The 12,084-nt window shown below is 47.3% G+C and overlaps 1 protein-coding gene across 1 annotated transcript in view; it reads left to right on the top strand.

Annotated features, from left to right (window-relative positions):
* LOC116103895 (acyl-CoA desaturase 1) overlaps positions 1–10,511 on the top strand; it is a 12,605-nt gene extending 2,094 nt beyond the window's left edge. The window contains exons 3-6 of the mRNA XM_031390421.1: positions 2,000–2,130; positions 3,287–3,492; positions 4,802–5,034; positions 7,059–10,511. Coding sequence (XP_031246281.1) covers positions 2,000–2,130; positions 3,287–3,492; positions 4,802–5,034; positions 7,059–7,258 — 770 coding nt within the window. The 3' untranslated portion in view covers positions 7,259–10,511. The remainder of the gene's footprint in view (positions 1–1,999; positions 2,131–3,286; positions 3,493–4,801; positions 5,035–7,058) is intronic.
* Positions 10,512–12,084: the final 1,573 nt, after the last annotated feature.

Raw genomic sequence — 12,084 nt, 5'->3', positions numbered from 1 at the left:
AAAAAAAAGAAAGGAACAAAAGGCAGTTATTTATTTACACCCAACCATTCTGACTCCAACCCCCCACCAGACCAAGCTGGTTTGCCTTAGGGAGAGGTGATGCAGGCTTTTACAGCACCCACTCTACAGGTGCGGGATTCCGCTCCAGGTCATTCTCCAGGGTGCAGCACCTGCTAATCAACCAGATGTTAAGAGAATGAAGAAAGGTTCTGGTTCCGTCCCCCCATCTAGCCTGCTCTTGCTGTGTCCCCTGAGACCACTTCGTGCTAAGGGCCCAAATCGTTCCAAGTCCAGTTCTCCCACCCTGGTGACCCCTCCTTGGCAGAGAGTGAACCTTCAGCAGCCCTATCCCTAATTCAGCCTCTCAGGGGTTCACTGGGTGAGGGCTGAGGGCAAGGCTACCTCTAGGATGCATTTGAGCTTTAAGTGTGTTTTCGTCTGTGAAAACTGAATTGGGAAGGAGGAGCAGAAGGGCCTCTCTGAGGGGTCCCCTCTCTGGAAGACATGGGAGGTTTCTCTGGAACAGTATTATCTGTGGGTACTTTGTGGCAGCTCTCTCAGAGGGTAAGGTTATGAAAGGGATGGTTAACCAGGCATTGGCTCTTTTGCCCTAGGCCTCTTGGGTCTTCTAAGCAGTTAAATTTGGTCCTGGGAGCGTCATCTCAGAAGTTGTCCAGGTGACCTAGATCTGAGAGGAGCCACTGTTTTCAACAAGTAGAGGAACAGTGCTTGGCTGGGGTTAGCAAGGTTCTGTTCCAAAAAGTCCCCAGCCTTACAAGGTTCGGTTGCCCCGTAGACCAAGCAAGCCTTGAACTCACAGAGATCTGACTGTCTCTCCCTCCCAAGTGCTGGGATTAAAGCTACCACACTCGGATCCAGCCCTATTCTTAAAATAACTCTTGAGATGTTCCTTTACCAATGGGAGGACATGATAGTTATGGGGGTGGGGGACCCTGAGGTTTGGCTAGAATATCTCAGTGTGTCTGTGTCCTTGTCCCAGTTCCCTGGTTGACATGGTATCATATTCGTTCTAGACTGTGCCTGGGTCATCTACTGCATGAAACCAACATGGATGCCTCCTTGGTGTAAAGTTGAGGAGTTCTATGTTGCTCCAAACCTTTTCTTTCCTCCCGTTGATAGCTAGTGGTTCTCTGAGGCTCTCTGGTACAGTGTGGTCAGATCTGGTACATAAGGCAATCAGATTGCCACATGACCACAGGTAGCAAACATCTGGTGCTTCCGTCCGGACTCTGAGAGATTGTGGCTAGAATTTACTTGGGATGACAGACACGGACACTGGCACCTGAGGATTTTGTAAGAGGAAAATGGAGGAGCCCAGGAAACTGTTTAGGAAGTTTCTATCTCTGGTACAGAACATAGACGTTATACAGTGTGGAGTCTTCTGAGGATCTGTGGTTGTTGCTCCTTAGGCATGAAAACAGTGTCTACCGGGGCCTCTGTCCCAGCACTCTAGTGAAGCATACCCAGAGAAGAGCTGGGTATGCACAGAACCTCTTGCCCCAGTCAGGACGGAATTTGGTACCTTCTAAGCCTGCACGCCTAGAAGAGGATGAAGCAGGAAAATGTTCTGATGGCGGGTTCCTGTTTTGCTGATTGTGCAGCCCTGCTCAGACCTAACCTTTCTTGGGATATTCTTCCTCAATTGTAAAGAATTGGGATTTTGTGAGGGCTTTGGTTTTGTTTGTTTGTTTTTGAAACCCTACAAGTCAAGGTTTCTCGAAGTGGTCGATGTTCAGATTGAAGCATCTGCAGTTTTTCACAAGGCTCCTGTTTGTGGTCCTGGGCTCTGCTGGAAGAATTTGCAGCTCTGCCCATTTGAGGGGCAAAAGCTACTAGGCCTGAGAGACATTCTTATGGTTCTGTGAAAAACAGATCCTCACTCCAAACCCAACGAACACTGGCATCCGGGAAGGTGCCTTGGCAACTTCTACTGTTGAAATTTGCCTGTTGGTGAGTCTCCCACTATCATGTCTTGCAGGGATTATGTACTACTTAATCAGCGCCCTGGGCATCACTGCCGGGGCTCATCGCCTTTGGAGCCACAGAACTTACAAGGCTCGGCTGCCCCTAAGGGTTTTCCTCATCATTGCCAACACCATGGCATTCCAGGTAAGAAGCGGCTGCTGTGGCTGGGTCTCCATCCCATGGATGATCTGAGTGGGTCGTGGGGGATCAGCATCTAGGGAGGAATTCTAAGGACCACCACTGACTGCCCTTTTTGGGTTCCTGGAATCATCTCAAGTACAACAGGTTCAGGACCGATATGGTATCACACAGTATGTTTGCCTAACGGGCCCTGCCGCAGGATCCTTGCACTGACCCTGACTTCCTGGACTCTTACTTATGCTTTCCTGTAACCATCATGGAATGTCACCACAATGGGACTAACAGTGATATGTCGCAGAACTGGGAACTCTATATAGCGCTGGCTGTGCTGGGCACTTGGCATAAGTTAACCCATCAAGTCCTCATAGACATATTGATGGATATTATTGTTATCACACTGATTTTTTTGTACTTTGAAATAAGACCTCACTGAGTAGCCATGGCTGGCCTGGAACTCACTATGTAGATCAGGCTGGCCTCTGCCTTCCCAGTACTGGGATTAAAGGTGGACATTACACACAACTTAACTGACTCTGAAAGGCTGGCATGGTGAACTTCGTTCTATCTGAGACTGCTCGGTTGGCTAGGTCGGGTATAAAAGTTGACTTACAGTTAAATGAGGAGAGTTGGGAGAAGATTTTAGCTGTTGGGCCCCGGATGACTTTTGGGAACTTTCTCTTCTTACAAGAGAAAAACTAGGAACCAAATCATTCCCGTTTATTGACAGTATGTGAAGTGTTTCCCGTATGCCCCAGATGAGCTCAGAGGTCCTATGGAAATGTGTTCATGTTCATTAGTTATGTGCTGCCTTAAAATTCGGCTAGGTGGGCTATCACCTGTGAAAGCCCCTGGTGGCACTCCCTGCATCATTCCTCAGACTCCCTGGGACCCACCTGCCTTGGGATCTCTGTCCCCAGGTTCTCACACTCCTTTCTTTAAGAACTGCAGAGTTCTTTGTGAGTCCTGTGGCTTTCCTCCCTGCCCCCTCACACACAACCTTCAGTGTGCTCTGGGACTTTGCCAAACAAAAGTCTCCTTTGGAGCTACAGCCCTATGGGCTCCGAGTTCTCTTAGGCCCGTGAAGATATCAGTGCCCTCAATCCCCCTAGGAGGGCATCTCTACTCAATACTACTGGGTTCCTCTTTCCTGTGCTTCCAGAACGATGTGTATGAATGGGCCCGAGATCACCGCGCCCACCACAAGTTCTCAGAAACACACGCTGACCCTCACAATTCCCGCCGTGGCTTCTTCTTCTCTCACGTGGGTTGGCTGCTTGTGCGCAAACACCCGGCTGTCAAAGAGAAGGGCGGAAAACTGGACATGTCTGACCTAAGAGCTGAGAAGCTGGTGATGTTCCAGAGGAGGTGAGTGGGGGCTGGGTGTGGAACCCAGGGCACCTGGGGTTTAGGGATTCCACCTTTTCTCTTAGGATGTATAAAATAATAATTGGGCGATTTACTGGACTGATAAGTTAGAAACCATTAAAATCTCCAATTCAACATCCTAAAGGCTCCCAGGCATAATTTATTGCTCTGTTTCTGCCCGAGCCATCTTGCTAAAACCAACTAACTATAACATTGGTCCTAGTCTGGTACACACAGCTGAGTGGTTACCTTCAAGGAATTTCCAGTGTATTTGGGGTTGAAGGAATGAGCCTCAATTATCAGCCCATAAAGCAAGATGGTGCAGTGTTTGCCATGATTAAGGAGGAGGAATAAGTACAGCTCAGAGGATGTACAGTACAGCTAGTGAAATAGCATCAGGATAGAGCCAACGACTGAGGCTCTGGCAGTGCGGTGGCCAGGGACTGCAATGGAATGTCAAGACATGCTCCTCCTGAAATATAGTTCTTCTCCGTGAGATGTACCGTGTGACAGGAGTCGGGTTGCCAGGACAGACAGAGTCAGTATTGATTCAGACAGTTTCAGGGGACCACTCAAGCAAGCACTCTCTGGCAGCATAGGACACACGTGGGCTCTGAAGAACCTGCCTTCAAGATAGGTGAAAGGAGTGACGGAGCTAGTGAGGTGATGGCCAGAGTCACAGGTTAGACCACCCGGAGGCTTCTGCTAGGGAAGTAGTGAGCAGATGGACAGGAACTGTGCTGAGGGGGATCATACAACTGCTGGAGGGATGTCAGCGGCCTGATTTACAGGGAATGAAGACTGGGATGGGGCCTCTAGAGTGACAGAGACCTGCAGATGACCAAGGACATTTCATGTGTCTTCTGGGGGAAAAGCAGAGCAGAGACCACAGGGTGATGGGAAGTGTGGGCCATAGTCTGCCTGCCAAAGACCTCAGTGGGCAAGAAGGAGCTCCAAGGCTGATGGAGAGCGGCCTGGCGAGCAGAATTGGCTGGTGAGGTTGTGGATTTGATTCCAACCGGTTTGACAAGCCGGACCTTATGTTCCTATGAAAAAAAAGTCAGGAATAGAAGTGGCAGAAGACAAACTGTTCCCAGTGCGATCCTAGAAGAATACTGGCACATTCGTGTATCCCATCTAAAGAAAGAGAGCACTGTGCTTAAGATTTTGTCACCACCTTTCCTCTGGCGGATGATCTGTCCCGTCCTTTTTGATGTAAAAATGACTTCACGCTGCCTAATTAGGAAGGACAGCTTGTGTAGGTTTGAGGGTCTTCTCCCCAGAGTCAGCGTGTGATCTCTCCACACAGGTACTACAAGTCCGGTCTCCTGCTGATGTGCTTCATCCTGCCCACGCTGGTGCCCTGGTATTGCTGGGGTGAGACTTTTGTACACAGCCTGTTCGTTAGCACCTTCTTGCGATACACTTTGGTACTCAATGCCACCTGGCTGGTGAACAGTGCCGCCCACCTCTACGGATATCGCCCCTACGACAAGAACATTCAATCCCGGGAGAACATCCTGGTTTCCCTGGGTGCCGTGGGTAAGTCACTAGTCCCCAGCATGACCATATCCAGGGGCCTTCCGGTTGTGTTGTTTGTCTAGGAGCCAGAGGAACCAGAAGAACCTGTTTTGTGAGTTCTGTGTAGTTCGGTTTTTCCACCATAAAACTGGGGGGTGGGGAGAGTATATCAGGAATCCTTAGGAGAGTCTGGCAAGCAAAAGCTCTTAATGTAAAAAGGAAAGGGGAAGGAGGTTTATAGGTTGTAAAACCGTGCCTAAGTGCTGCCTATAAAGAGCCTCTGAGTCCCCTGGCAGGTCTGTAGTTCTGCGTAGGCCAGGATGTGCATTAAGTGCGTCACAGTCACCATCCTAGTGGCTCCCATGTGAACAGCCTTGCTGGGTTATACCTGTAAGAGCATAATTCAGTCAGTAACCCTCAGGTTGCTGGGCTTGTTTTATCTATCTCTCCACCCCACTGTACACTGTTCTTTTACACGTGTGGGCCAGGCACCGTCTTGTGGTGATGTCAACGGCAGGGCAGGCTCTTTTCTCCCTCCATCATCCCTCTCTCCTCTTGCTCATTTTCTCTTCTGCTCCATGCTGAGGAGTCCTCCTCCCAGCCTCCCTGAAGGAGTAGAGTTCCATCCGTTCCTTCTGTGTCTGTTCTTGCATGCATTCCTCTCTTTCTTGGGCTTTCCCTGTGAGGATGGGAGGTGACGTCTATTGCTCATCTGCTGACAGCCCGGAGACCCCTTTCTTTGCTCATAGAACATGCCTGTCATTCCGCTAGTGCTTTTAACTCTATTTAAAGCTCTGCCCCATACCCCTTTTCTATTTAGATTCTATGATTTCAACCCTTCTCTGGCACCTGTTACCAATTTGTATGCTGCTACTTTTGAACGATTCTGAAATAGGCCCTACACTATCCAAATTGGATAGGTTCATGGAAATAGAGTAACCTGAACTGAGTCATGTCTGTCCTGCGTCGCTGTGAGCCTTCCTTGTGACCATCAGTTCTAAGTGGCTGCCAGTATCTTCCTTTGTCCGGCTCTTATTCACCACCCCAAACCTGTTTGTTTTCTGCCAGCTGCTTCCTATCGCTCTCATCTTCTTCTTGAATTACTTCCCTTGGGTCACGTGCTCTTGGTCTCTGGTCACTCCCTGGAGTATTTCTGGGCTATCTCTTCTGCTCCAGTTGCTCCCCATTGATCTCCACTCTCCTTTGCTTTATCGTCATCATGGTGTCTGCTTTCATGTTAAATGTCGGGACAGAGATGTAGGGGAGGGATCACTCAGAACATCCTTTCAAACGTGTGTAAAAACTAGCAATCTTTTTTTAAAAAAAAATCTTTTTTCTTGAAATTGTATTTTTATGTGCTGTATTTTATTATGTGTTGGGATCTTTTGCCTGCATGTTTGTCTATGCACCATGTGTATGCAGTGCCTGAGGGGGCCAGAAGAGGGAGCTGGGTTCAGTCTTGTTAGTGTTGGGATCCATTCAGAAAGAAGAGCCCTGCCAAGACCTCGTAAGCCTTCCGCAGAAGCCCTCCTCAGTCCAGGCATTTTGGTTTGGTTTGGTTTTTTTTTCCCCTCTATCAAAATGTTATTTTTAAGAATGGTCAGAGTCTTTGATGTTAGAGAGAATATCAAAGTGATTCTGTTTTATTAGCACCTCCAGAACCCCAGGGTCAAACTCAGAGTCAGCAGCTCTGCTGTGAGCCAGGCGTAGGTGGGTAGGAGACCAAGACCTCCCTTTGCCTCCTCCTGACTGCGACACACTTCCATTCAGACCCTATAAGTTGAAGATCCAGTTTCTCTCCCATCCTCTTACAATACAAATTTCTTCTGACCAAGGCTCCCAGATAGTCTTGTGTGAGCAGAACATGCCAACTGGCTTCGTGAGATGCCTCTGAGGGCATCTATTTGCTTTAGAATGCAAGACTGGGGGTTTATCTATTCACTCCAACATCGGGATTCTTCAAGGTTTGAGGTACACAATGGTTAAAAGTTGTGCAAAAGAGAAGTAGCAGTCACTGAGCCCTGTTCTTCTTGCTTCTGTTGCAGGCGAGGGCTTCCACAACTACCATCACACCTTCCCCTACGATTACTCTGCCAGTGAGTACCGCTGGCACATCAACTTCACCACATTCTTCATCGACTGCATGGCTGCCCTCGGCCTGGCTTATGACCGGAAGAAAGTTTCCAAGGCTGCTGTCTTAGCCAGGATTAAGAGAACTGGAGACGGGAGCCACAGGAGTAGCTGAGTTTGGGGCTTCTGAGTTCCTCTTCCAAAAGTTTTCTGGGCAGAGATTTAATATTCTATTGATTAACTACTGGATAATGCTATCAGGATGTTAATGATGCATTTAACCTATTCCGGTATAGTATTCTTACAAAATGAGAAAGCTTTGATCACATTTTGAGGAGATACATATTTTAATTAGCTAGGATTAACCATGCCACAAGACATATATATTTCTAAGCCTACACGGTAAATGCATATACAATTTTGCACATCAGCTTTAAATAATAACATAAATTTGAACATTCTATACAGAGAGTATTAAAACCAAGGAGCATGCTGTTTTGATGCTAGGGTGAGCATCGTGCTCATTCCCAGTTTGCATTGCATCTAGCTTAGTTTCCTTCTCTGCCGCCACCACCTTCAGGCAAATAGCTGACCAACCACCGGCCTGTGTCCACCCTCCAAAGCCCAGGCAACCTTTCTGCTTTCTGCAATACTGATCCTTCCTCCTGAATACATCTTTCCTTGTCCGGAGCTTCAAGCCTGCTGCCTCAAACTAGAGCTAGAACAAAACCTTCTTGGAAGATCCCACTGATGAACTTCACTAGAGGTTTTGCTAGATGGAATGAGAAAATTATCTTGATTTGATGCATAGCAAGTAGATCATCTCGAGAGAAGAGTTAGCATGCATGCATGGTTTGTAAGGAAGGATGGGAAAGAGGGAGGGAGAGGGAGCCATATCTAACGGCCTACTTACCAAAGTAAGGCCTCTCTGCTTGCCATGCCTCCTTTCAGTCCATATTCTGAACCACAGAGATTAGTGAGATTTGAATAATTAAATCAGTTTCAGAGTGAAGGAGGAAATGCGTGGTCTGTGCTAGGGAAGGGTTTTAGCTTTTGGTGTCTGAAGATTTTTTCATAGGAGAAGTCTTCATGTTCAATGTGCCTAGAACCAATAACTAAACAGCTGACATGGTATAAAACAATGTAAATATAAGTAAAATCTTCACTTGGAACATGAAAATATTTCACTTAGAAAAAGTGTTGCTAAAGAAAAACTCAAAGGACAAGAGGTGTTGCCTGGGTTGCCAGTTTCTTTCTGTGGCTGGGCAGGAAATAGTGCAGTTGAGGGGGCAGCATCTGTAAGCAGATGCTAAGAGGTGCATTTCCAAATGAAACCCATGGGGAACATCTGCCAGGGATCTGCATGGTGTTGGCTCTGTCCATTGTTTTCATTTTCTCCTTGGATTGAGTAGAAACGTGGCTTCTCGGGGGTTGAACTTTCCCTGCCTTCTTTGCTTTGTGGCCACACAGCCTGCCTAGTGCTGCCCACCTGGATTTCTTCTGCCACTTCTTTCTTTAGCCTTTTTTCTTTCCCTAGACAGGCAGCTGGTTGCCTGAGTTTATCAAGTCCCAGGACTTACTGTTGTCCAGGCCCATTCCTCCCCTAGGTATCCGTGGGTGTGGAACTGCTGGGTAGCTTCAGGAAGCAGAGCCAGGTGTCACTTTTCAGTTGATGTGTCTCTGTTGAGAAGTTGGAGTAGACAGCCTATTCACTTCTCCCTGGGTGCTTTGCAAGGTGGCTCTGGCTGATCATGGCAGGCAGGCAGTGGCACAGTGCTTCTGAAAGGAAGACGTTCCCCCATTTTATCTGTTAAAACCCGAGAGGCATGGGCAAGTGTTCAGGACCTCACTCCAAGAAGAGGGTCTGCTTCCTGAAGCCAGTGTGTGATGAAAAGCAACTGGAACCTGGTTATCCAAGGTGCCATGAACTAACACTCTATCACACAGCCCAGGGCAAAAAGTGGTACAGAAAAGTCTAGAAGAAAACATCACATCAGTGTTTTAGAAACATCAACCTCTCCTGTCCCCGTAGCCCAATCCAGAGTCCTGGCTGTTAGGACTGGCTGCGTACAGTGCCAAACGCTCCGTTCACTTGTAGGATCAGAGCCTTTCTTTTTATGTTAATTGAACACATGCTCTGAGCTGTTTTGTTGAAGTAGAAAATCTAGTAGAAAATCCCTGTAGATCTGCTGACCTGTAACCCTCTGGAAATGCCTCTGGGATGGTTTTACTTTGCCAGATCACAGATGCCTCATTTATAAGATGAACAATAAAATCAGTTTTCTTTCTCTTCTGATCTCATTCCCCGGATCTGATTCAGGCCATGTTCCAAAGCAAGGCTACTTAGAGACCTCAGGCTGAGGTCCCAGTGTCTTTAGGTAAAAGACACTCTTTCAGATCCTCTCAAAGGGGGTTTATAACAGTTTCCAGATGAATGTACTAATAGCTTCGGGTGCCTTGTCTCTTTCCTAATCTGTAGTGCCTATGAGTCCAGCCTCACTCCTTCCCTTAACCCTGAGACCCATTAGATGGAGTGGGTATAGTGAAGAGGCTGACTAGAGGAACATCAGTACAGTGATTTGCAGAAATCTTTTACAGGCTTCATTTTGGAGAATTTGTTTTTAGGAAATGCTCAAATTTGGTGGGAAGTAATCTGTGTTATTCGATTGTATTGTAGTCCTCGTTACTATTGTTAAACATGCTATAAACAGCAGTTGGCACTTGGGCTGCTAATCTCTGGGCGTAATCTCTGAAACTGTAGCTCCAGTGAGATGGTGGCAGGTTAGCAAAGCCACCATCCGCTGGTGGCTTAAGCCAGGCCTCTCTTAGCCACTGACTTGCTATGGCATCCTTTCTCTTGTAACAAACCCACCCCAGAGATGAGGCCTTCCATCCTCCCAAGAAACTCCTGGGCTAAGTATCTGACAGTCTCCCATCTCAACATTGTGACTTAAGTGTCCAGAGCATCACCTCAGGAGGACACAGTGACACTCTCACTCTGGGCGAGTCCTGACCGAACAGGCTACTAACACTGACCTACCTCAAGGGTAGTTCGGAGGTGATTAGAGCTTTTTTTTTTTTTTTTTTTTTTTTTAAACCAAGTATTTGGGCATCCTCAGCAGAGGTTCCCATTACAGACTTATAAAGAACTAGATCTGTTCCAGAGACCATCTTTAGTCTACATTGCTCTTCCCAGAGACTGACAGATATGGCCAGTCGAAGTGCAAGACTGCCTACACACTGCCATGAAAACCATGTAGGAAACCTTTCCCTTCCCTGAATGAGATTTTTCTCCTTTTTATGTGGGGTAGTTATTTGTGACCCAAGGGTAATTTGGATGATTTCCATTACTATCAACCCTTGAAGCCTACTTGTACTGATTGAGATTGTATTTGTTCCTAATAAAAGTGGATCTGGCTGTACTGTCAGAGAGCTTCTGGCTGTGGTCATTCCTATCACAAGTGTGCACACAACTAGAGATGGAACCTGGGGACTGCCACACTCTGGGGCAAGCATCTACAGATGAGGTACATCCACAGTCTCTTCATCTTGAAGCTGTTTATCTGAGACAGACTCTCACAGCAGAGCCTTCGCTGGCCTGGAAGTCTCAGCAATACACTCACTTTTTGTTGGGATTATAGATAGAATCGAGATTAAGAGAAAAAAATCAGAAATTGAAAGGGTTGAGCCATACCCCAGTAACCTGCCTACCTTTCCTTAGGGTAACTCGAGGTTAAACTCAGGCAGCAGGAAACCAAGAATCTAGCATTGAGTCAAACAGAGCACCAGCTGACTGCTAGCCGGGGGACATGCCAGGTCTCCACTGTCCCACGGTGGCCACATGGGCCCAGCACACAGGTACATGAAGAACTCTTACCCAAGCCCTGGGACCTCGTGCTCACTCCTCTTCCTGGAATGTCCTGCCTCCAGGGGATAGAAAGCTCCTGAGTGCTTTCTCACACCTGGATGAAAGCAAATAGGCCAGAGAGGTTTGCAAGTCCCCAGAGTAGAAAGATCGTCATGACCTTAAGATGGATGGCGTGGGTTTTGGGAGGGTGGGGAGGTTGGCGTGGGTTTGCTTTGCTCTTCCTTAAGCTTTTACCTTTACTGCTTTTAGAATTCTCCTGTGGAAAAGAAAGGGCTAAGGGTTTACAATTTCTATCAACTCCATATTCCAACAAGAGTCTCCCTCCACCAATACCATGTGAACTCCCAAGTCAACTTTCTGCCAGCTCATTTTCTGCTCTGAGAATCTTACCTAGAAGAAGAAACGTGATCCCCTCAGACGGAGTAGGATTCTCATGAGAGCCCATAGCACGAGCCCCCTCAGTATTTACCGATGGGGGAGAAAGGCGAGCTGTGGCAGTAATTCACTACTTCCCTGCGGACGAGCCCCCTATCCTTCAATTCAAAGAACTGCCCCGGATTGTCCTCAAACTTGCTGCTTAGATAAGACTGGCTTTAAAGATACCCAATGTTTTGATGGGGCAAGGAAGCACATTCTTTTCATCTCAGCATTTGGGAAGCAGTGGGCAAGAAGATCTCCTAGGTTTGGAGACAGCCTGGTCTACAAAGCAAATTCCAAGCCAGTCAGGGCTGTTATAGAAGCCCTGTTTTTTTTGGGGGGGTGGTGGTGGTGGGGTGGTGGTGGGGGTGGGGGATTGCTATCACACCTGGCTTTCTCAGACTAAGTTTTTAGTATCTAGAACAATGATTCTCAATCTTTGGGTAGCAACCTCTTTAGGAGGTCAAATGACCCTTTCACAGGGGTCCCCTAAGACCACCAGAAAACATATATTTGAATTACAACCCATAACAGTAGTAAAATTACAGTTATGAGGTAGCAACAGAAGTGACTTTATGATTGGGGGTCACCACACGAGGAACTATATTAGAAGGTCACAGTGTTAAGAAAGTTAAGAGCCATATATCTTTAAAGCCAGTCTCATCTAAGCAGCAAGCTTGAGGACATTCCGGGGCAGTTCTTTGAATTGGAGGATA

Source organism: Mastomys coucha, unplaced genomic scaffold (assembly GCF_008632895.1).
Source record: "Mastomys coucha isolate ucsf_1 unplaced genomic scaffold, UCSF_Mcou_1 pScaffold21, whole genome shotgun sequence".
Lineage (NCBI taxonomy): Eukaryota > Metazoa > Chordata > Mammalia > Rodentia > Muridae > Mastomys > Mastomys coucha.
The sequence above is the reverse complement of the archived record's forward strand: the minus strand, read 5'-3'. Positions and strand labels throughout refer to the sequence as shown.